Below are 26,591 nucleotides of genomic sequence, written 5' to 3' on the forward strand. Positions count from 1 at the left end.
GTTAGTCATTCCCCTTCCCTCCATCCTTTACTTTCTGTACCACTTTCATTCTAACCTTTAACCCTGTCATTTCTCTGTTTTACCCTTTGTAAAACCCTCTATTTTCTATTTCTCCTTATTTACATCTTAAAACATTTTTTCCCATTCATCCCCTTCTTATAAGAATTCCTCTTTCTCTTGATCAAAATGATCAGTGAGGTTGTGAATATGACTATAACCAACAGGAAACTGTCAAAATCAACAAATCTATTGGTTAGTGTCTTCTAGAATTTAGTTTGATATTGTCTGTTATCAGTTTGATACATATTTAGAGCATATTATGAAATATTTACTCTGAAATTATCATGTAATATATAAAACATATTCCCTTTTCAACCATACAGTTATGAAAAAATAGATGTTTAAACCGATTTCAAGTTCTCTTTAATCTTTATTCAAATCACACAATTTCTATATGCGAGAGTGGGGTACAAAATCAAACATATTATGTACAAATATTTGCAATAAATTACATTTAAAACACTCATTTCTCTAAAATTATTTTTGCAATAGAAATGAAATTACACCTTAAAAGGAATGATGCGAAAGAAAGTCCACATGGTCTCCTTAGCACAACTTGAGGGGATAAGAAATTAAGGTCATCACATGATGTAACAGTTTTGGAATATATATCAAACAATGTATTTACCTTTCGAAATAACATGTTTTAAGGAATGTAAACTCAAACATGTTCAAGATGATCATATTGAGATAGAATATAAAATCATATTTCATATAAGGTCATAACACAATCAAAGTGACTATTAAAATAGTGATTATAATCTTTCAAGACACTGCAAGGATTACATAATTATTTGCAACTAATTCCTAAATCTGAATTGGACTTTGCATATCATGGTGAACACATCAAGCGATTTATGAAAATAAGTATGTTAGTACCAAATTATTTATTTTACATATTACTGGTATATACTCGTATGGCATGAAAAATACATTTGAAGGAAACTCTAAATTGAGAAAGCATTCCAGAACATGCATGACATTACATTATTATTTTGCACAGTCGGCCCATTGCAAATATCTATTCATATATTTCAACACATTAATTAATTAATAATATCCAATGGTGTACTGTCCAAAACATCCTCCAATGATTCTTTGTCCAAGCATTAATAAATAACTGATTGTCGATAATCATTTTACAACTTCTTTTGGCATGATAAGGTGAATCAATGATGATAAATAATATACCATAACCTTATTACATTGCACATAAATTATTGACAAGGGTTGTACAGGCAATTACTGTAATAATGCCAAAATGGAATGTATCTGTATTACTAAAGAACAATTAACAATTCTCTCTTGCATCAGAGTAATTTGATATGTTTTGGAAATGGTCAACAAGAAATGAACCCTAAATATTTTGATGAGATGTGACTCTTTTTTTAACAGCCACTTGAAGCCTTGTCGTATGTCTCATTTTTCACCTTACATTCGTAGTTATTTTCTTTCATACCATATCGGGAACAAGTGTGAAACATATCTGATTTTCATTTGATCATGTCCATACATAAAGAACCATTTTTTTTCACTAGGAAATATAAATAATATTTGATTATCTGGAATGTTGAATATATTGCAGATTGGAATTCTAAAAATAGAAAAGAAATATCAAATAACATATATTCATCATTTTGTATTGTCTTTTGCAGTGAACAATGTAGGTGATCTATAAGACTTGGGGATGTTGCAAGAAATTATTCCCAATTAATTGCAAGTTTCTACTGCTAATTTGCACATTAATTGTAACTAAAGCTAATTTATTTTTACTTCTTGTTGCAAGTAATTGACAGACTTATGATTGATTTTAGACCCGAAATTGATTACATCTGACTGCAAGTTTCTTCTAACACACGGATAGCTTATAACGTTTCTGGTGGTAACGAAACAATAAGTAAAGATGATATCAAAGTTTTTAAGAGCTTTGTGACTCTTATTTGTTATATTGATGTTTGTGCATATCGAGCATTTAACAAAAAAGAAAGATTTTGATAAATTGCATCTTTAACTTCTACGACCGTAGGCTTAGCCAATTAAAATGGATGAACAAATTACATTTTCTTAACAGACATTTCAATTCAATCAACTAAGTATGAAGATGCAGTGTACACTAAAATAGGTCATATCCCCTATTGTTGAGAACAATGAGTAATATACGTTTTACTTTCGGGGTAAGATATGAAACTATTGATCGGCAAAGTGCATGTACTTCCGGTATAGGTTCAACTGGATCACTATTCTTATATTGTTACTTTAGTTGTAATAGTCGAACAGCATGGTATTTAAATGTTATAAGATAGTGCATGCAGCATATAAATCGTGTACAAAGTCAATACAATGGTTGAATCACTCCAGAGCTCTCTTCTTAATCTTGTGTTTCGAAAGACAATTTTTTCCCCTCCTGAAGTAAGTTTCCGAACTTATTCCTCAGGCGTAGCAGTTCACCCGTACAGGACTTCCCAAATGTCAACAAGAGTGACTCGTTATCAAACTTTCAATTCGATTGTCCGTGCATATTCACATGCCCATCATTGGAACACCTGCGTGCAACGCTGACGATCCGTGGTGGGCTGGTACGGCGATGGGCGCCGGCGGTGACCCCATGCTTGGTGGCGTAGGCCTTCGGACAGTGATGGAGTGCGCCAACAGCATCTTCTCGCTCTCGGGGTGCTGCGTTTCAAAATGGCGACGGAGGTCCACCTTCCTTTGGAAAGCCCTTCCACAGATCTTGCAGCCGAATGGTTTGTAGCCGGTGTGCTTGCGACTGTGTGTGATCAGGTTCGAAGATTGACTGAATGCCTTGCCGCAGACCAGACACTTGTGCGGTTTTTCACCTACAGCGAAGAAAAATAAGAAAACGGAAAGAACGACATTTAGTATTTTATTTTTTGAATTGAAAATCCGTAATAAGAAAACCTCAGATAATTCATTTCCTTTATTTGACAAAGATCTCAAAATTAATTTGGTATAGGCCTGTGTCAGCCATGTTTTATACTCTGCAACAGAATTCGAGTTTACAATCCATTTTTTCTGATTTATATTGAAAGTATTTTTTCTTTTACTTGGGGGTTTAACTTTGAACAGGACTATGAAATGATTTAGGCCTAAGATTATAAGAAAGAACCTCGGTTTTATCATAATTGACTTCCTGTAACTGACTTAAGAAAGGGAGTGCAATCTGTTCATCATCCGTTTTTGCTTTAAGGTAATTGACTCAAAGGCGAGAAATAAACATCGAATCTATAATCATATCAATGCTCTGTTGCCATGTTCTCCACACCGATTTGTTTTAATGGTTTGCTTTTTAAGTGGGCAGGCGACGGACGTAGAAATTACAAGTAGCCGCGCTTTTTATGACGATGAAGACCGTCTCGTTTTTATCACACTCGCGGGATTGGAGTGCGCAAATTGCTGTATTCTAGTCGTTGTCTCGTCGCAGCACGTGAGCGCATATTGAACGCGCGCATGTTACCCTTATTCCCAAACTGAAGATAGCGACCACTTCGTATAGATGGTGATTTCAAAGTTTTATTACCAGAGCAATGCACATCCCCAAAGTACGACGAACCGCCATATGAGTCTGGTGTTAAAACGATGCGTAAGTAAGTGTTTCTGCTGGTTATGTATAGAGCTAATTTGGGGAATAGTGATTAGAAGAGGCCTAGAGACAATTTGCTCAAGCTTGGCGAGCCGATTTGGAATGAGAAAAAGAGGGAACGGGGAGGGATAAGAAAGCGTGCATGATTTGGAGTGTATTGACACCAGGAGATGGTTGGTCACGCACGGGGGAATGGCGGGTGTGAAATCGCGGGCGAATGATGATGGCGGATTAAGTCATCATCTATATAGCGGTTGGACAGCTAAACTTGAGGCGCCGAAAACTGTGATACGCCGAAACCACGGACAAAAATAAATCTTCGAATCAAATCCTCATGGAAATGCCGCTCTGTAAGGATTTCTGATATTTCTGTACCATATTGCCCATCATGTTTAAAAAATGTAATGTGTTATTAGCAGGAATGCATCTTTCATTATATGGAAAAGTATCTTAGGGGGGGACGATATTAAGTCACTTAAATAGGCGGAATATCGAAAATGACAAAGATTGGAGATTCGTTGCTTTGTGTGTAGGCCTATTACTTTTAATTTTTAGATGTTCCATATTTCTATTTGTTAAAAACAACAGGTCTTTCTTCCCTCTAGTGGTTATATAGGCCTAATAAAGTACAGTGTGCTATTCATGATGAGAGAGGGAGAAGTAGTGCTTGAAATATACAAGATATCCGGGAAGATTTTATTCTCCCGAGAATATTCGTCTCTCAATCTGTCCGCAGATTGACGGAACAAGTCGCAAGTGGTTATGGGACTGGGAATTATCCGTAGATAAGGAGGAAGGAATGCTGTTAAATTTTAAATACCAATTAATATTCCCGCTGATCTGCAGCGGTGGGATCGACCGAGCGAGAGCGGAGAGGCGTGTCAGCCACCCTTTTCTCGTGTTCTCCCGGGGTCTAGGTTGTTTACTTGTTTGCAAGTCACCTATACGTTACTTGAATGACGGGTGGATAAAAAAAAGGGGGAATATAGAACTTAGAGATGGAGAAAGAGAAATTGGGATTGCAAAGTTGGAATTTCTACATATCCCATGAGTAAAAGAAAGAAAACGAAAAATAAAATGGGGTCGGAGAAGGTAGATAGACCATTTAAGCGGGAGAAATTTGGTTAAAAGTGAGATGGGTATAAATTAATTGGCAAGGAAGGAGCTCTGGACTGATGTCTAGAAGTTTGAAAAATAAATGATCATTGAATATGCCCGTATAACACCGATAAAGAGGGGAAGGGTGACACGCATAAATGGTGGGCATATAGCCTAAAACTGAAAAGGTGAAAGAAATATTAACAAAATTATCGCACTTAATGTAAAAAAAGAGAAAATTTGCAAAAGTTATGTTGAATTAAAAAAAATAGTATATGAAAGAAAGTACCGGAAGTTTACATTTCGTTTTAGGCTATCGTAAATCACATAGTACCCGGATGAATGCAACACCATGTTTTGAAACTCGAGAAACGAAAACGGGCTTTCCATTGCCGCTTTCTAAATTCCCTAAAATGTCTCTTTCCAAGCAAAAGGATGGCACACCTGCAATGAGAAGTGTAGGATTTGTGTACCAATTCATTGATATAACTAATAATTTATTGTGCTTTGTTATTCTCTACATTGGTAACGGGAGATTGTGTTTGTTGGCGTGGTAGTGCCAGCAATTCTGGTGCATGTGCCTTCAGAAGGCTTCTGATGATAATTTAATTTTGATTTTGTTTTGAGATTACTTGACGAGTTTTTATTATCATGATTGATTTTGAGTTCGAGAATTTACGACTCAGAAATTTGATAAAGTGAGGGTGGATATTGCAAAGGACAAAATTCACTCCATTTACACTATCGTATCTTCCTCTTTTCATAAATGACAAAGTCAAGAGTTTTACTGGTACGGGATTTGAAGACGGAAGTGTGGATGTGACTTGAATATGTTGAATGATTTGAAGGTTTTGAAAGCAGTGGGTCAGGAATAACGTTTTAAAGAAATAAAGTCCCAGGCGGATAATGGTCGATGCCCACTGTCGGTAAACAAGTAGTTCAGGGGTCACTAAAAAACTATTTTCTTTGAAACTGTGAAATGAGTCTATACTACTTGAAGTTTCAGCGACTGGTGTAAGGATGTTGCCATATTCTCAGACTTCCTCAGCTGCTACATCCCTCCTCATCTCATAAAACATGAAGCTTTACGATACGGCCAAGCACCTCCGAATCGTTTCCAAGATTACTCCCAACACTTGCTACTCGGGCACCCACCTTCCACCTAGCCGGGCCTGGCCGGGTCAGGAGATGTCATTAAAGCGGCTATCACCCTCGTTTTGCCAACCCCATCATACAAGACAATCGTCACCCCAAAGTACATGAAACCTCATATTTATTTTCCCGCCTAGCCACGAGAAAATGTGACAAAATCCATAATCGCAAGAAGTCGAGTCTTCTGTTCCGCCCAATGAATCCTCATCTTGAGCTCGCGCGAAGGTTTCACACCCTTTCGCGGATTTTCTGAGGGACACAGTTAAGCAGGCAACTTCCGCCATTTTGGAAAGGGTGGCGAAGACGCGAAGTCGACTTTTTTTTCTTTTCTGATTGCTATTTGCTGTAACAACGACCCACTTAAACGCGGGTGAGGGGATGATGGTGTCTTGTTCCGACCTGTGAGATTTACCAGTTTTCGACATGCTCATTTTATTTCTCACTTAACAAGAACAAAAAGAGGAAACTCTAAAATGATCCTCGGATTAATTCGTCCTCCTATCACCTTATTGGTGAAGATCTGGGGTGATAAACGTCGACCAGACCTCGTCAAGTCGTTTCTCATAATTTTCTGCTTTGGGATGTATATACAGTAGCTTTATAGAATTCCCCAAAGAAAATAGCATTCCACGTGCGCATTTCTCCTATTTCAAAGCTGACAAAACACCCTTCATATGGAACCAAATCTATATTCGCTCAATGGAGACATTACGATCAAACGAAACGATGTTCCCATATGTCATTAGCATGATTATGTGACCGATTTAACACATGCATGACATAAAAGGAAAAGATTTTAGAGATGAGGCATGTTGTCTTGATCATATTCCCATGGCCTATTTGTTGTAACATCACCTAATAATAGACAACCGAAATTTGCTTCCCTTTTTTTTATTGTACAGGTGACAGAATTTTAAACTTGTACGATTGCAATCCATGCTCATTTGACTTCAAGTCAATGGCATCACTCCAACCGTCGTTGATCTTTGACCGTGTAACTCCCCTCTCCCCCATCACCATTTCGCCATAAATCGACCGTGAAAATTATCCTCAAATTTTTCCCGCTTTGGATGATAACCAAAATGATTATGACACAGGTTCATGGTTTTAATGGACTGAGGAAATCGAAAAGCATATCAAATCGACGTCAGTGATATGGCAGTTACACGACCGACATCTTAATCAGAATTTCCATTTAAAAACTAAAATCGTGATTAAGGCGGCGAACAAAATTGCCGACCTCAAGATTGGTTTTTAAAGTTGGAACTCAATTATTGGCGTTTTTTCTGTACAGTGATGAGGCCAAAGTCGGTAAAGTAATCTATGCATTCCAGTTGAAGAATGTTTTTTATACTCCAATATCTTCTTGTTAATATTATTAATTCTTTCTTATTCTTGCGTGTAATAGAGATGGACCTCTATGAACAACAGTCATTTAATGTATCTGAATAAATTGTTCTCTCCGGTTTTCTTTATAGTATTTTATTTTATCATGATTTGCTATATATTTGCGATGTGAAAATGAATCTATTGTCATTGATTTCAGAAATTACATCCAATTGTAGGCCAAATAAATACTTTTAAATCAAGGCATATTATTATGTTTTCATGAAATATTTATTGGCTGTGAATTTAATCTGAAAATATTGTGAAAACGTTTAATTCTATAAGCTACTTATTTTTTACGTTTTATATATTTTTGAATGTTTCAAATCGACCGCTGTACAGTGCTTGCACAGTGAAATGAAGAATTGAATGCGATTCTTTGTACCCACTAATTTTGTCAATAACATGGATAAACATTTATGATCGCAATTGAAATTAATTGAATTAATGTTTAAGTAAAGAGATTATGCTGATAAGCTTAGGAGATTGTGAAAAAATTGTCAAATTCAAATAAGAACCTGATAAGCTCCAGAATCGTGAACTGTTAAAAGATATTGAAAAGGTGGGTTAAACGAGGAATATATAATTTGGAAGAAAAGAGTCTCGTGTCTTTGAGACGTAAGATACTAAAATCTTATGCATTTTGTACCGTTAAGTGTTCGAAGTACTGAATACCACACAGTGCCTGAACTCGGAAATCATGGCATTTGAATTTTTCTAGAATCTTGAAATCGACAAACAACTCTCGATGTCTATTATCATCACCATCTTTTTGCTCTTTTTATCCATATTCTATTATCCTTCCGCCTGATTTCCCGCGTTTTCTTGAATTCGTGCAAGTCACAGAAGTCATTTGATTTACACCTTACAACACCAGCAGTTAATCAGTTTTGTTAGGGAGAAACCTTTGCTAAAGCTCACCAAAGCGAAATCCAAGCGCGCTGCTTCTGCGAGTGTTAATTTCACAGAATTAGCGCGGGACATGTTCGCTTTTGTGCGAGTTGGTTCTATCGCGAAATAATGACAACATAAAAGAGCTTGTTGTTATGCTTACTTTCTACTGTCGCTGTCGTGCCTGAAACTGGCGCTCCCGTCTAATCAAGCGCCAAAAATTAAGTAAAACGTCGCACAACGGGTGTTGTAAATGCTTTCTAATTTGTCATAAGTTTGATTCTTGTTTTCCCCCTTATACAGAGAGAGAGAGAGAGAAATCATGCAAACGATGATTTGAATGTTAAATCTATTATATCGTGTTTATCGTTCCTTTCTCTTCATGTAATTTGTTCATACACAATTGAAGTAAACTTGCATTCTATGATATAGATTTATCCTCACCTCTTTAAAATATATTTGGAAACTCACACGGGAATATCACAAAATGGAATCACTATCATCATTCTATCAATATCGTGATAATAGACATGGGAAATGGCGGTGATGAGTTAGGCCTATACCTAATCACACTAATTGGTGCAAATGAATTATTGCAATAAAACCGTTTTTCTCTAGAACAGGAAATGTTAAAGTTCGGACCTCTAGTTAAGTCATTTGAATTTGAACAAATACAATCGTGGATTCAATATTCACTAGATAGAAAAACGAATATGTAGAGTTTTTATCCAGCAATCTCGCGCTATTGGGATTACAGAAATTAATATGGCAACTACCATCAAAATATATTTCATCGAGACATGACGGATTAGTAAAAGGGTATGCCTCGAATTAGAAAGGAAGAAAAGATGTCATACATCATTTTGAAAACGCGAGATTGGGTTGGGATATTTTCGATGAAAACATCACCATTTCATTCCATTGACTGGTTTATATTATCATGATTACTCAATCAAATTAACTTAGGCACTGGACAAAACCTCACCGCCAAAACGAGCATCACTTGCTTTTTTTTTTAATTCCCTCTGTTTTTCAACAAACATCCCTCCGCACACTGCTCCCTCTTTCATGCGAATAAATCTAATTCAGATATAAATTGATTCCTCGATTGATTTGTGGTGAATAATATTCACTTTTGGGGGCTATTATTCTCCCCTTTGAAGAAGAAGTAGAAGAAGAAAAATGCTCGAATGCCTATCCATGTCGTTCGCGCTCCCCACTCTGTCCAACAATGCACGGGTGCAATCAATTTGCAATATGGAATTTGATCGGCCTGTCCACGCAGTATTTCTTTGCGATAGCGAGCCCACGATGATTGGCAAGCTAACTGATATCTCTCTCGCATCACGGATCATGTCTTTACTAATCCTACACTCCTTATTCATTGATTGCGATTATTCTGTAAATAGAATGTTTTGTCTGTCCTGCATTTAATCTCTTGTTTCGCTGACTTTTTGTGTAATTGGCGAGGCGTGATCGACGATTGCCTCGTCAGATATTCCCTTTTTCTTTAAGTTATTCGGATTTGTTTAGTAATTTTATTGTGCTAGATACACATGTGAGATTGACATAATGAGAGAGTGGACGTAAAATAGCAAGCTGAGAGGAAGATTGATGAACGAGAATAGAAAGGAGAGATGATCTATATTCATGCATGAAATGGATGTAAGAGGCTATTAGAGAGACGATAGGTAAGAAAATATGATAAAGAGAAGGATTAAAAGTGAAAAGAAGTTATCTTGTTAAAGTAGACGTGGATGAGAAAGAATGAGAGAATTACTTCGAAATACTTGATTACAAAAAGTAGTCAACTATAGCGATACATGTTTAGAATATGAACCCTTTTATAATATTTCCTTTTTTGATGCAATGAGGCAAAAATGTTCTTTGAAGGGCAATCTTCACTTGAAAGGGAGCATTTCGAGTTATGAAAGGAGCACGGCATTTGGATATATGTAGAGCACATGAAAAAGAAACGAATATTCCAACGTCAAATGCTTTTTCAGGACAACGCAGCTAAAATATCATCAATATCATATCCAACCCTCGATGAATTTACTGAATTTTATTCCCCATGAATAAAGTCTTCATTTCTATGCCGAAATCGGCTTATGAGATTTACTGTACTTTTCCAATCGTTTTGTTAAAAAAGGGAAAATCGGGAGAAATAAATATTGTTTGTCAAAAAAGGAAAACTCAAACTCGCATGCATGTATTAAATCTCAATCGTTTCTTCCACAACGAAAGTCGAAGATAATGGCAAATAAACCTATTACATCTAGCGAAGATGGTAAAATACTTTAAACCTTCTTTCCCCCAAAAGCATCAGTCGGTATTAGACTGTATTCTCCGGTTGCGCGCGTCCAGAATCAAAGGGTTAAGTGAAGCTGTTATGGTGATGATACAGACGCGATATTTCCACCTGCAGTTTTCACTATTGTTCGGTTTACCTCGGAGAGGGGAAATAATAATGTAATCTTGAAACTGCGTAATCTGATTGATAGCATCGGCTAATTCCCGCTATACGTGTACTTTGTTCCATTGTCTCTACTCTAGATTCTCATTCCCCGTGTTATTTTATCGGTAGCTCCCTCCAAACCCATCGTCGCCCGCTGTCACTGGCACTTTTTCAGACAAGAATGGAGAAGAAAGTTGCAAGGATTATTTCTTCTAACAGTTTGTTTTTCCCTCTATTAATCGTGGTTTAAACTAAATTCTGCAGTACCTAATGGAATTCTCAAGGACAACAACGCATTCATTCAAGATAAGGTTTTTATTACTGGGTATACTATCAGTTAATATTCATGAATTAAGTATTTCAATGTCCCGGTTCCATATTCATTCTGGTATTTTGCCAGTCACAATTTCACAAGCACATATTTCAAAAATGGTGGGGGAGGGGGGTTAAACAAAAATATATGTTCACTTGGCTAAGAAAATATAGGAATTGTTGAATTAATGGCGAGTTGACTAATTTCTATCAACTTGCCTTTTGTTTAAGGAATTCATTGGCTTTTGTAACGTTTGATAAAATGAACGCCTTTCAGGCGAAATTCTTAATAAAAAACCTTTTACATTTTGATCTATTATTTCAGTTAATTCCTAATATCATAAAACCTTTCAGGATTTAAAAGAAAATGGTTGCAACTAATATTTTTGCAGCCAACAAAAATCACCCAGTTTAAATGTGATCTAGAGCCACGAGCGACAGTTGGGGAGACTTGAATCTGTGTCATCAAGATAAACTGAAGCACTCGAAGAGAAATCTAACCCGGAGCGATACGCCTTCTCCTGTCAATTGCCCACTCGTCTTTTCATTAGCCGCCACTTCAACCACACTTAGGAAGTGATCTCTCCACTTATTAACAAGCATAATCTTTACACGCCGGTAATCTACGTTATGATGGACACGAAGACCGTTGACGTTTTATTTATTGAGGTAGCCAGAATTTAATTCTGTCGAAAATCTTTGGATCTGGCTAGGGTTGAATTATGTAAGATCATGACTGCAGTCAAATTTCCTTTACTTATAATCACAAAACTTATATTGAATATACCTTGGAATCCCTACTTACAATAGCCATATCAAACTAAAAGAAAATCGCTGAGGGTGGTTTATATTAGGAATATTTACCGAAGGAACAAGTGAGTTCATACCGATCACCTTAATTGATTATTTCCCAATAGCATGAAAATAGTTTTCACTACAAAACAAAAATAAGACCCATTTTTTGTATTCCACAATTTCATTTGATTCGTACACAGATCTCATTCATGGTTCTGATAAAATGTCCATTAGGAGTTATCGACCTTAGAAAATATGCTCGGTCTCGTTAGGCAACCGCTAGTAAAACACTACTGATAATTCCCGCCTCCATATACCTGGTCCCCTGTCGAACTAGATTCGAACTTTCAATCAATTTAAACTAACTAGTTGTATTGTTTTGTAAACCATTTTGTGTGAGATCATAGTTACGTTATTATTTGACCGACAAGCAATAGTTGTCATTTTGTGTCGACCAAATCGGATAAGACCGAAATACACTTATGCGGGGTGATGGTCTATGTACTGTCAATAACTCCTAGATTAAGGGATCATTACTTTGTTATCATTGTTCTGTAATCGGACTAAATCCATTGTAAGAGGAGAAACCAGTCGGTCGGTAGTGTCAAAGTACTCATCCTTCGCGATTGAAGATCAAGTCCAAGTCCGATCCGAGGTCCTTAAATATAATCGGCCTACACTTTCTTTTGTTGATGCGGGGGACGAGATGTAAGGAGGGATAAAAGTGCTAAAGTACTGATTGAAAAACATGTTATGTGGCTTCCAGCACAAAGTTTTGACAACAACGGCTTTTGTTAGGTGGGAAGGATCCCATATGCTTCTTCCCAAGGCCACCATTTTGTTTTCGGACCTTTACAAATTGGTTATCCGATTAGGTCTTGATTGGGCAACAGAGGAATCCAGGTTGTATGGCATTAAGGATCCATGTTTTCAGAGATTAGAAAACAGGTTTATAGGATACCATTACCTTTCATGTGGAAGGACTTTCGGAACTTTCTCTAATGGCTTTGTAAAGAGGAATACAAGTTTCTATTTCTTAACTTCCTGTAATTACAATTACTGTTCTCTTTAATCTATGTTTCCCTCGGCTGAATGAAATGTTTGAGATCTTATTTCGAACAAATTTCATTCCAAGAAAAAAGTTTGTTAAAACCCATCAGATATTTTGATCATACATCGGTGCATCAGTTCAAAAGTTTACTTAATTTACCAGCTTATTATATCATGGTTATATTGATGATTCGAAATAAAAATTGTATTCCAGGAATGTGTACTGCATATTTTTGAGAACCTGCAATGCTATTTATGTCTACATATCACTGTTGCGAAGTGTCCCACGCAAGGTTGGCGCATTGACAGTCATTAATAAACAGTTCGCCATCATTTTGGAATGCCCTATCGATTTCTTCCTTTGGAGAATGGAGAGATTTGGGTGACGATTAACGGTGTTCAACACCAGACCTGTTACGCCACAATATAGCAACAGTGAAAGCATTTCTTGAAGGATTTGCTTCGGCAGAGGGATCAGATCGATTTGGTCATACAAAAGTATAGGGTCGGTGTGGACTTCTTTAGAGATTTGTGATATTGATCAAGGGATTAGGTCAAGATATAGTTGGTTAATCTTTTGAAACCTGCGGATTATATCGAGTAAAGATGATTTTCGAGACGTGAGTTTACGCCATTTTAGTTACATCTTTGGATTAAGTTGTGTGAGAAAGTTCAAACATGTTGCCGTTAGTTTGTGAGAGAAGTAAATGTGTATTTTTCCGATGTTTATTAACCATCTTAACGATCATAAGCTGTTGGAGACTCGAACACACTTCGTTGCACACCCGTTTCGCAATAAAAATACTGTGTGACAACAGAGAGGCATATTATAAAACCCATGACAGAGGTTCTTCTATGATGATGAAGGTTATGTAGCATATTCACCATCTCTAAAAGTTACTCTTGATTTAAAAAGAAATCGACGATTTTACAGTCGTACTGTCAGTAAAGTTCACCACAAACCAGAATTCTTTTTTTCTTCTGACAGACTATATAGGGAAAAAGCCGTGCGAACGTCAACCTGTGCGCATATTGCACAAAAGATGGAGAAAAAAAAATCACCTCCGTATTTCGGCGCCAAAGAATGTATCGATTATTTTTCGGTTCAAATCGCGACTCGATCGATAACTGTTCCCCCTCCTTGTACTGGCCTTTTGAAACAATGTCAGATAGCAACAGATTAAGATTTAGATTATTTACAAATCTGCTTAGTGCTTTCAGTTTTGTCTTTTATGCCCCCTCTCCCTTGCCTTCGTTCGCCCGGTCCGATCGAATCGATGCATTCTTTTGGGAGGAATATTGATCAGATGACTCGGCTGTAAATTGTGTTTGCTTCAAGAAAGATTGATTTGGAACGATCGAAACAGATTTACCTTCACAAATCCTTTCTTAGATCTCTCACCAACAGCGGAATGTATGAGGTAATCTATGAAAAGCAATCTCTTAAGTATCTTGTTTTTTCCCGGCTACCATGTCTACATTGTTCAGCGAGAAGTAAAAGAGATAAATGAAAAACTGTTCATCTTTCAAATGTTCACACTCTGCCCTCTCCAATTTTGAATAGCTTTAATGATGTAGTTTAAATTATCGTACATTTTTTTTTCATAAATGTTTTATGTTGCAAGGCTGTTAAAAACGGTTAATAACGTTCACTTATTGCATGTAATACATGTAAATATGTGAACGAAGTAACCATACACAACTGAACTCGATGCAAAAGATCATATAAGTCATCATGTGTAGATGTAGACATGTTTAAAAACAGTGAAGATTGTGGACTAAGATATCTGTCCCCTGCCTGAATAATACTGTGCAACATGACACGCTGGTGGAAGATCTATGAGGTGAGTGGCGTAAAGGCAATTAATGACTGCACAAAGTATCTTTCCTTATTTCACCATGGACCTACTTCACAAAGTCGTAAAGGCTTGTTTGCGAGTATGTATGCGCGTGTGTGGGGAGGGGTAAACATCACCATGCAGTTCCCAAATAAAACAAGTTGGTATTTACCTGTATGTATGTAGGTGTGTTTTTTCATATCTGACTTCTGATGGAACCTCTTGCCGCAGTACTGACACGGATATGGCCTGGTGTCTGAGTGGATCAGCATGTGGGTTGATAACGTTGATGACCTCTTGAATGTCTTTCCGCACTGCTTGCACTCGAACGATCTCTCCTGCGAGTGCACGGCGCGATGCTGACTGAGGCTGACAGCATGGCCGAACGTCTTGTGACAAACGTCGCAGGCGAAAGGACGCTTACCGCTGTGGGAACGTCGCACGTGGACCTCCAACCCGTGCGGCGTACTGAACACCTTTCCACAGTCCAGACAATTGAATGTGCCGTGGGGACCGACGCCAATTGGCGGCGAATCGAGGAGCTTTGAATCGCTGACCTCGTCAACCTCTGGAGACAACCGCTGCTGGAGATGATGCGAGTGGTGCTCGGGAATACGGACGTTACTTGGTGTCAGCGGAATCCCGCCGCCGGGGAGACGCGGTGGCTCACCATGGACAATACCGTCACGTGTCAGCGTTTTTTCGTGCTGGTGACGCGCATGAGGATGCTGGACCATCGTATACGGAGGTGAACGGTACGCGGCAAAATTCGGGATGGCGAGACCCACTTTGGCGTTATACCAGCGGAGATCTTCTGGTGACAAGGTGCCAATTATGTCCTTCTCTAGCTGGGCAAATCGAGCGCGGTAAACGTCGGTGTAACTGAGTCGACCGTCTTTGAGTAATTCATTCATCTCCCGACTGATAATATCTGCAGAGGGTAAAATGAAACAGAACACACCTTTGTAACTAAGATATTTAACAAAAACTAAGATTGTGAATCAAAGGAAATTATTAATCACACTTTAAAGACAAAAAAATAAATGAATCGAATCCTCCTAAACCTAGATCATATTCAGTATCAACCATGTGGTTTGTTCATACGATTCTAATACTACAACTTGATGGCATCGTTGACGTGAATAATTATGAGTTAACGATCTGCAATGCCGAATAGAAGTTAATTTATCATGCACAAATCGATGTCTCTGGAATCTAGACCACAAAGTTTCGGATTCAAGCCTTGACTGAGGCAACTAATATATATTTTTACATGACATTGACTTGAATTTGCTACACTCGACCCAGGCGAGGTACAAAGTGTACCACACAGAAATGTATTCCTAAAATACTAAAAATGACAGGCTATTTTGAAGCTTTGGTAATTATTTTGGAGCACCAAGACTATCGTAGGTGACAGACCTGAGGGATTCACAACAACCCCCTTACTATTAATTCTTGCACATCAATCTCCAGACACATTGATTGTTATTTTTCAGGAAATCACGAAAATCGATAATGGCTTGATGTGTAACGAGAAAACAGATTTGTTGTTTGTCATCGGCGGTATCGGGTTAGAACACAACATCTACTCATTAAGGTCGTTTCTTTCTTTACATAGAATGACCTCATTGAGCGGGTTAAGGTATCCTTGAATGTAAACCCTCTAATCTCGACTTTATTGATCGGATTGCTAGTTGAATCGGTATGAACTGGACACCATTTCATCAAATATGCTGAACGAAACATGAGTGTATTTCTTAAAAATGATGTGCAAAACAGCACGTTTTTTTGGTTGCTTTTTTGAGACATATTGCTATTTTATTACGTTTGTGTAGTTCCATACGTACTCTATATCATGTCTTTATTTCAATTTGTACCAGCTAATTATAACAGTTACAAAAATAATTGTTTCATTCTATGCCTCTAGACTGAATGCAGTTAGCAAAACGAAATCATTCACAAGACTTTGCAATGATTTTATGCACAGCTGTTGAAATAAGCTAATCAGATATAAATTAAATCTATATCTTCGAAAGACCTTTGGCTCTTGCAATCTCAATGCAGAGTTATTATTGTCATAATATCACGGTATAAATCTGTTTTATCTTCAATAATAATCCTCGTATTATTAAAACACCTGTTGCTATTCGCATGACAGGGTCATGATGGAGGCGAATTTAAAATTAGCTTATAATTTACGTTTTGTTTGCTTCCTGTATCGAATCGCATGACATGTAAAACTGGACATATTCCAGAAATGATTTCATTATAAGAAATACACCATTGACAGTATGTGTATTATAAAGTTGTTCTTATGTGACACTTACGACATGCCTGATATTGAGGATGAATCTTACTTTTACAAATTTGGGAGAATTGATCTTAAGTATTTGCCAGATCCTTTGCACCGAAATGCCCAACGCGCTTATTTCGATAACCCCGTGACTGAATAATTACATTGTTTTCAAGAATTGATATTCTTGCATAACGCCAGTTACCAGTTTTATTATTTCATACACTTGTAATTGAGAATTTATTGGACTTTTGTGTACAGTCAAGATTCACGACACCATTTTGTGAGACACACTATACTGAAATCACGATTTTTCTTGCCATACGAATGAAATTGATTTTCTACTTGTAACTTTGTAGCGCCTGGAATCTGTTTTCATTTATCCGAAATTCGATATGAATGTTTAACTACGGAGGCACAGATTGCACATGTGAAACAAATATTGGTCTTTTGCTACGTTGAAGGGTGCGGAGAAACACTGGATATGGTATCTTTAATACGCAAAATTGAATACACCCTGGAATAGATTTTTGAGAACGCGAATCATAACCAAGGAAATTCAATATCTCAAGTATTAGATCATACAGAAAAGACTAAAAAGAAATCAAGTTTAATTCCCCAACCCTTCCATTATCTGTATTATCACCTGAACATGCCATCATAAACACCTGTGCCCAAATTTGAACAGCTTAGATTTCATGTTACACAAAGGCAAGGGATGTATACACAGTACTATTTCTAAAAAATGAATTGTATCATGAAATTGCCATTTCTAATCATGTATAAATCAAGTCGCTGGCTAATTCAACAGGTCAGCGGTGTGTTTCCGTTTTTTCGGGAATACATCACGTTCAGTTTACGGTTAGTTCGTAACTTGACCAGTAAGTACACCCTGTACAAAATGACAAAAAAATACCCCATAGTGTATTGGAGGGAACATGCATCTTTGTCATGATAAACAATGTTATTAAAAAATCATGTTTTTTATGTTCATTTGGTAAAAGTTCACTCTACATTGCGTACTCATGATGCATTATTTTACCATACACACATCAATTTTTTTCTTTAACCCCATTTTCGGTGTGCAAATATCGAAAAGCCACAGGATCAGAGACGAGTGAGTTCGGAATGGTGATGAATTTTTGTAATGATGGTTTTCAATCACTTTTAGAGTTTTGACCAATCTCCTTGGCAGTCGTCCTTCACTTAAAACACATTGCCTAATCAGGCAGCCATATTGCTTCCCTGGCTTCAAAAATTAATCGAGTTAAAACATATTACCTGTAATTTAGGAGTACGAACAATGGCCAGTAGATTGATATTGCCGCATATAGCGTAATGATGACGATAAGAGACGCGGGATTTATGAGTAGTGGGGCGCAGATTTTTCATGCATTTTATTATTACACCATAGCCGAGGCGTGACGATCGTGTACATTAGTGGTCTGTTCACACTTCTAGAATAAAAATATATTTAATATACATGCTTAATTCAATGGGATTCCTTCCCAAGATAGTGTCTAATGCGCAATACATCTCAAACTGTTTTACTTATCATAACTCAAATGTTAAGGATAAAATGGTATAGATAAGTAGCGTAACCTCAGATAAGCCCAGGATTAACACAAGTATCATGGTTATGATATAAACGTCTTTTGCATAAACCCCCTCCACTCTCTCTCACACACACACACTGTTACAATTGTGTCCATAAGAGCAAATGTTTACGGTACACTCTGAAATTCCCCCGTGTTAGCCACACCATTGCGACGCATTGCATTTCAGAAAATATTGCTAGAATTTTATCAATGTTAACGCACTTTTTAGTGTCTGCACGGCTTTGTAAAAAATGAAAAGAAATTGAGGATGATTATACTAATGAGGGTTTGTCTCTTTCTCGTTCTCTTATTTTTATTCTCGGGTTTTATTATCGCGTATGAATCCCATTCTTACATTTTAAAAATTATGCCACAATCGTGTTAGCCATCAATGTACAGATTGAGAGGATTGCTTTTTTATTACTCTCGTTCCCGCCAAAAAATATCGATGCATCCAAGTGCTGCTGCCCACACCACGCAACTGTAAAGAATTTGAAACGTAAGATATTTCCTCAATCATCTACCCTTCTGTAAAGTTTGAATGTCGAATATACACAGCAAAAACTGTGGTGTTAACCGGTGTACATAAAGGACCACATCAGTTATTTTACACCGGTGTTAAATTGTTGGTGTTAGTTTTATACCTATATGTGTTATTACAACACCTTTGGTTGTTAAATTTACACTCTTTGGTGTTATGTTCAATCTCTAGGGTGTAATTTTAACACCTCAGGGTGTGGTCCTCTATTAACACCAATTGGTGTCAGTTTTAACACCACAGTTTTTACAGTGTAGAGACGCATTATAACTAATAGTTCATAAAATGTATGTGTCAATAGCTTTATATACTCAAGATAGGGTTTCAAAATGTCAAAAATTATCATGAATATTGAGAACATTCACCGTGCTGATCTAAGATTATAAATGAGTGCCCTTTTGTGCCTTATTTTAATAGTTTATAACCCCTCTCACACCCACCATGCAAATATTTCAAAAACATTTTACAGTTCGTTATAAAATTATGTTGCAACGGAAAACGTTACAAGTACCGTCCTCCATACTAAAATAATAAAAAGTTTACAAATACCGAACCCCCCTAGTAAAATATAAAATTAAAAATCTATTTTTTAACTTAATTTTCAATATTCTGGAAAATCTCATCAGGCGGGGAGTTGCTAGAAATTTTAATGTATGAAGTTGTTTTTTATTGAGCTCTCACAAAGAGGAAGTCGATGATTAAATGATGAGTCGAGTCAGAAAAAAAATAAGACTCGTTCTCCGAGCGATTCGTGACTATTGCAGATTTCGTTTGTTTGGGCAAGATTTGGTGGAGTGATTTTTGTGGCTATTTTTCACGTTATACGAGCCCATTAAAAATTTTTTTGCAAGTGGGTTTCCTTAATCAAGGTTACCGTATGCACTCTTTCATTCCTGACAAATGAGATGAAGGTTAATATCTTCTCTGTACTTTTCCAGTCGCATTTTTATACCTAAAAACTAGACATTGGTGTGATAAAACAAGCCTGGGAGTCGAGCGCATTGGTAATGGCCCAGTTGAATAGATCTGATTTTGTATAGTTATCAGACATTCCTTTACAAACTTGCTCCTTCATTATCATTTCATCCGTAAAGCATGTGCAAGCATTATTTCCGACTTAGTTTACGGTTTCAATACGAGCTTCCCATTTCGTCTTGTTTGAAAATTTTGAGCTAGTATGCTCTATATTCAACAGTCAACTTTCAAAGTTGATTAGGAAAGCAATTTAGTTTGATCGTTCTATTTCAACGTTATTCCATGCAGTTAACACTTAACTTTTAACCAAACTTAACTTTTAACCATGGACTTGCCACAGGTAGAAACAATAATGATTCATACGACAGTCCCAAGAACGAAACCGACTCCAAACGAGCGATGATAAGTAATTCCAAATAACTTAACAGCTTTGATCGATCTGGAATCAGTTTCGTTGGTGTGGCGGCGGAATCGGCTTATTAGGCAGGTATCGAAAAAGTTATCATCTATAACATGGGGCCTCTTTCTGCTCCAGTACATGACGATGTTTATCATCAATATGACAAAGGAACACCAAGATCTTCATATTTTTCATCTTGTCGGAGGGTGGCCGGGGACGGTCATTCACAGTTCGTATCCTTGGTATAGATATCAGAAGGAAATGACAATCGCAACTCTGTGGATATCACGGAAGTCTATTTCTTTTCCGATTTCATCTTCGCATTCATCCTCGGTATGGCCGCCGAGGATACAAAAACACGACCCAACATCATCATCGTACACATTACAGGCAATAAGTAAACCGATACATCCCGGTGGACCGCGGTTTCCCCGCGTCTTTTCTTTCCCTTCTTAATTCTCCCCTCTCTCTCTCTTAATGAAGTCATCTTCTATATACCCTCGTACTTTCACACTTTGCGATGGTTACGTGCCCCGAGTGCCAACGACGAATGCCGAGTATTGCCGAGTATTCCCCAGACGACCCGGGATGTCATTATACACTGATTCTTTTAATTAGGAGTCTGCCACTGAATTCTCTTGATTTACATGTAAATGGTTGTGATTTCCTTAAAGCAAGATGAAAGAAGTACAAATCCATTGTCTAGTTTCCTCTTAAAAATGCAAATTTTGAAATCGCATATCCTACTTTTTCTTATCTTATCGATATATTGTAAAAATAGAATAATATGAGCCTCTGTTATAGGATTGTGATGGATCAAGTGATCAAAAGCTTCAATACAACTCGTTTGGTGCACGATCTTTACGGTAATGGTAAAGGAAACTGATGTTTCCTACGAGGTTTTCTTCCTTTTCGACTACAGCATGATTATTGGTCATCAGCAACTAGCGATTCGGTCTAGGGCATTTTGAAATAAACATTTTGACCAAGTCTGCTATCCATCAAAGGACACTATCAATAGCCTCTACAATCATCAATATCATCATCGTCATCACAACACTGAATCTTTAAAGCGCGGGAAATTGTGACATCGACACACTGACACGCGCGCTTCATCCACCCACCCATATGCTCGCATTACTCTATTGCAACCATGAATAATAGATAACGCTGTGTCTTCCTCGTAGGAAAGTCTAACCTCTCTTGGCGTATTGAGGAGAAGCCGAATGGGAGATGGAAAAATCAAGGAAATGGAAACCAAAGAATAACGAATCAATTAATATTGTTTCACCGTGTCCTCGCGCCATTACGAGAAGAAAAAGAAATCGGATGAGAGGGGAGAGGAAGAGGGTTTGACAGCCCGGAGACAACTCAATCTATGCCTTTCGTACCAGCCGTGGCCAGTGGCTTGGAACGGCCGGGGCTGTCACAGTAATTGCGCTGCGGCCAACTCACAATTTTTCACGCGCGTTCATCTTCTGCCCTCTCGCCTCCTCATCTTTTCCACGCTTATTTCAAAGATAATTTTGTTTTGCCTTAAAGGGTATATTCGTCCGGTCTCCCAAATGGCCTCCCTCAAAAAATAAAGAGCAGAGATTTCCTTCATTGCGAGGGTATGATGTTGAATGCAAGAGGCAAAAACTTTGTGAAATATTAATGAATGCCTTTCTTATCACGAAGGAATATTGAGTATTCGTTTTCTTTGAGAGGCGGTGTGTCGCAGAAGGAGAGGGATATCGTTCGAATCTAAGAGTTAATTTTAAAATGTCATACATTACAACATCTAAGATTGAAATATTTTTTCAGTATGAGTACAGAGTAAGTATTTTAAGCTGAAGGATTATTTGCTCAATGCTGTATTCTTGAAATATGTTATTATTTTTAGCCTTTCGTTCTGATTTCATACCGATTACTACTATAAATTATATTTTGTATCATTTGTTTGAAGGAATTAGATTAAAGTTTATTGTCTCATTTGATGTCGTTAACATCTTATTGATTGATCGATCCTTTTAAAGCATTCCCTTTTTTCAAATGACAGTAGTCGTCAAGAGGCAGTAATGGGGAAGACTATTAGGAGTGCATCTTTAAGTCATTATTTTGACCTAACCTGAGGTGAAAAGGCTCGGAAATTATTCCACCTCCTCGTTTCCCTCGTTTTCCCTCGATTTAATCTGAAAACCGCGCGACGTCCGTATGGGATTTATGCAGTGTCTGACGACCCGTCACAGCTTCTGATATTTCGGAACTAATCAGTGTGGTAACGAATTAAAATGAAAAGGGATGAAAAATTATCGGCTGCTTCTTCCTTCTAAACGCTATGTTCTTCTTTCCCCTGAGCAAGCGCCTAGCTCCGAGGCCTTGGCGAGGGCGCGAAAGCGTGGCGGAATTTAAAATCAAAGTGACTGCTCGTATGGCGGAAGACGGTGAAGATTGTTGGGAGGGAGGGGTGGGTAAAGGTTCATGATTGCTTGGAGATTGAAGATTGGAAGGATGTATTTAAATCGGCATTGCGAGACGGAGTGGGGATGTTTGAAGCCACTTTTATTTGACAAGCATCAGCAAATAAGATTTGATTTCGCAACAACCAGAGCGCAAAGGGTCTTCTCACGTTACGGTATTATCTGCTTATGATGATTTTGTTGTCTAGTCTTGGGTAATGCTGGGCGAGGATCGAATTGAGGGTTCATCCCATGCCTAATCATTCATTCTCTACACCAATGTCGACTTCGCTCGAGACCATGCCATCAACTCTATTATGCAATTATGATGGCAATTAAAATATTAAGGTATTAAACTTCAGTGACCTTTATCATACCCAAATCCTGCAGTAATCATAAAGGTTTTAATCGAGATGGAGAGAACAAATAACACCATAAGAAAGAGAAGAACAACTAGATGTGATTATGATATGGTAAGTGGGGTAATGATTTCAAGGCTGTGAGATATTAATGAGAAGAGACGGGAAAGAAATTAGATGATTAGATTACGTTCATAAAGCTCTTATTCAAAGCTTACCATTGGATGGGGGTGAAGGGATGTCATAGCTCGAAATCTCTCCTTGAAACCGGTAGCCACTTGCCTTGGTAGGGCTACCACTCCCGATGGTCAATGGGGCGATATCTGGCCTCAGCCTTGGACTGGTACTGTTATGCAGCTTCGGGACGGTCAACGGCAACTGCATCGTGGAAGAAGGGACATCGGCCGACGACGGCCTGCCAGGGAGTGGACTACCAGCCGTACTGGCCGGAACGGGGAGGCTTGGATGACGACGCGCGTTGGTGAGGTCAGCGAGGCGCTGCTCAATGCTGAGAGTCGGACTGTGTTGCTTGGTCGGGACGGCTGCCGTGGACGAATCGGTGAACGGGAACGGTCGCGATGACGGCTGGGGAGGTTGGACGAGCATATATCGGTGATGGGGGTTGATCTCGCCATTGGTGGGTAGCCTGAGATCCAAAGCATCTAGGATGAATCATTAAAAAGTTTATATAAGTGTTAGACATTTCAAAATGACACGCAGAGATATTGGAGAAGGTCACTTTGTACTATGAAATACCAAGTGTGTGTTATGACATTCGATATCATTATAATGCAACTGGGATAAGTGATCATTCAATCTAATTTGACGGTCGAATCATGTTATGATTAATGTATTTCAAATGAATGTTTCCTGTACTTTAACTTAAACATGTTAATAGTTGGTCGTTATTATTTTAGCCGCTAGCGGATATCTTTGAGTAATGGTAAAGAAACGTGTTTTCGCTCAACTTTCCAGACTAGAGTTCGTTTGACATATGAGATAGAGTCTTTCACATGACACCCTGGTATCTAGAGATTACAAAAAATACTCTTGATCAGGACTTTGTGAGGAAACTTTTCTTATGTCTCTACCGAGTGTGTGATAATTCCGCTGAAGCAAAATGACGAATCATGCCCAGTATCCAAATCCTCTCGATCGGTCCCAGGTGTTTAAAATATGATTGAGCAGTCGAGGAAGATTTTCAATCTCAAATTCCCCTACGTCCACCCGTGACTGCCTCGGTCTACACGTCCCAGAGGTGCGGTGGCACAGTGCTGCCCTTTTGCTTGTGATACCCAACAAAATTTGACAGGTGTGGGACTGGGTACGAATGATGACTCGTCGTGTAGCGCAGGACGTGGGTCGCCCAACTCCTTGATAATTGATTAAACCAATTAATCTCACTCGAAACTAAGCAATTATGATATTCAATCAACAGAAGGAAATATATCACGGCGATAATAGGGTCATTTAAAATTCGACTCCAGGCCACAAGCCATTTTGGAACGCAACCGAGAAGGATGGGGACGATTGTTTCCATCTTCGTTTCATTTATTCATGTGGTTAGGATTTAGTTCTAGGCGATTCAGTTTTTTGAGGAATATGGCGCGTATGTCCCATCTCCCATACTTGTGATGCATCTTGTGTCCCAAAGCGGACATTCTTAAATATTGTTCTCTAAATTTGTATATATTTTTCCATTCTTTACTCTTAAAGTTTAATATTATTTTAAACATACTTTTTTGTTTTCACTCCTGTGTGTGTATGTGTGAGGAGGGTAAGTAGTTGCCAATTCAAATACAACCCAACCCCCGACATCTATTGAATACACATTATTTTTTAAGTTCAATTTTTCTAAAGATGATTAGGGTTTATTATCTAATCTTCAACCATGTTAACTGGAATTATAGTGTATCTTGTACATGTATATTGATGACCATAAATGTTGATCTTATCAATGAAAACAATAATCATTCGCTAAAAATTTAGAGAAAATGCTATAGAGCAAAATCTAACCAAAATCTTAAAACTAGCCATTGAATTCCTTGAGTCTTTTGGAAAGCCTTTTTGCCAACGACCTTTTCTATGTTTAAAAATAAATAATTGGTTTATAAAACATTCTTTAAATATTCTAGTAATATTTCAGCATATCAAATCTCAGTCTTAAACGAAAGTGTTTTCGTTTATGACTTTGGTTCGATGTTTAGATGTCACACTTGATTGTGTAATTGATTTACATTATATCAATGAAATAAAACATTAACAAACTGTATTATCGCAACATAATCAAGCTCTTGTAGAAAAACGTTTTTGATAATGACTCTGATTCGATCTTGCTTGGAAGTGTCCCGTGTACACTCATTATTCATGAGCGGAAGAGGGGTTTACTAACAGTGCAGTCAAAGATCATTTACTTGAGGGGTGATTTCTCATCTTCAGATAAGCGGAAAACTAGGAGTTGAGGAAAACAGAGAGAAAGAGGGAGTTGATGGATAGAGAGGAGGTTAACAGAGAGGAAAGTAAGACCGAGGGAAAATTGGTGAAGTGGTGGAAAGAGTGGAAGGGGTGGAAACGCAATGAGAGATCGGAAAAGGAGCATAAGGAGAAGGCAAAATTTAAGAAAGTGATTATATCGAGGGACAGAGATAGAGAGAGAAATGTGGACGAAAACGAGAAAGAGGACAGTGAGAGGGGATGTTTGATAGAAGAAAATAAATGATTAACATGCGATTTGATGGATGATGATTCCAAACACTGTCGTATGGTATTGACGTGGACTGATTGCGTTAGCCACTTATCCCAGATTACCCTGACTGGTATCAGATGTCTTCCGTCTTTTAACCAATCTTACCCTGTCACATCACAAGACCAATACCTCTACAATCACCAAAATGCTACCTTTGTTGTGATCTTTTTATTGGTTAGTTTTCAGTTTTCGTCGCGTGACGGTATTTTATCTTAGTATGGATGCCTTCGATAGCAGGCGTATTGATAATATGGTGTGTGAAAAGTTTGCGCTAAAGTTGCAAAACGGAATGGAGATAATATCCTTGTAGATGTTTGGGTTTATTCTTTTTTTTCTGGTTCTAGTTTTGCTGCAACCCTCTTGTTTCACACTGAACCAATCAGGCATTAGACATCTTTTCTTGAAACTTTTCATATTCATATTTAAAGTGTATTTAAACAACGATGTCAAAAGTACGATACAAACAAAAAAAAAGTTCAAAACGCTTCACGAAGCCTGCCCCCATGATTTTGTCATGGTTATTGACATGATTCAGGAGGGGTTGTTTTTCACATTTTCGAGTAAATCAAAGAATTATCTAAATGGAATGTCTCTTTT

General features: G+C 37.7%; 1 protein-coding gene across 1 annotated transcript in view; it reads right to left on the reverse strand.

Moving 5' to 3' along the window:
- Positions 1-410: 410 nt before the first annotated feature.
- The window catches only part of LOC121429154 (zinc finger protein 764-like), a 35,607-nt gene continuing 9,426 nt past the window's right edge, over positions 411-26,591 (reverse strand). The window contains exons 2-4 of the mRNA XM_041626084.1: positions 23,467-23,910; positions 14,814-15,572; positions 411-2,897 (exon numbers count right to left, since the gene is read on the reverse strand). Coding sequence (XP_041482018.1) covers positions 2,581-2,897; positions 14,814-15,572; positions 23,467-23,910 — 1,520 coding nt within the window. The 3' untranslated portion in view covers positions 411-2,580. The remainder of the gene's footprint in view (positions 2,898-14,813; positions 15,573-23,466; positions 23,911-26,591) is intronic.

The sequence above is a fragment of the Lytechinus variegatus genome, chromosome 15 (genome assembly GCF_018143015.1).
Source record: "Lytechinus variegatus isolate NC3 chromosome 15, Lvar_3.0, whole genome shotgun sequence".
NCBI classification, from domain to species: Eukaryota; Metazoa; Echinodermata; class Echinoidea; order Temnopleuroida; family Toxopneustidae; genus Lytechinus; species Lytechinus variegatus.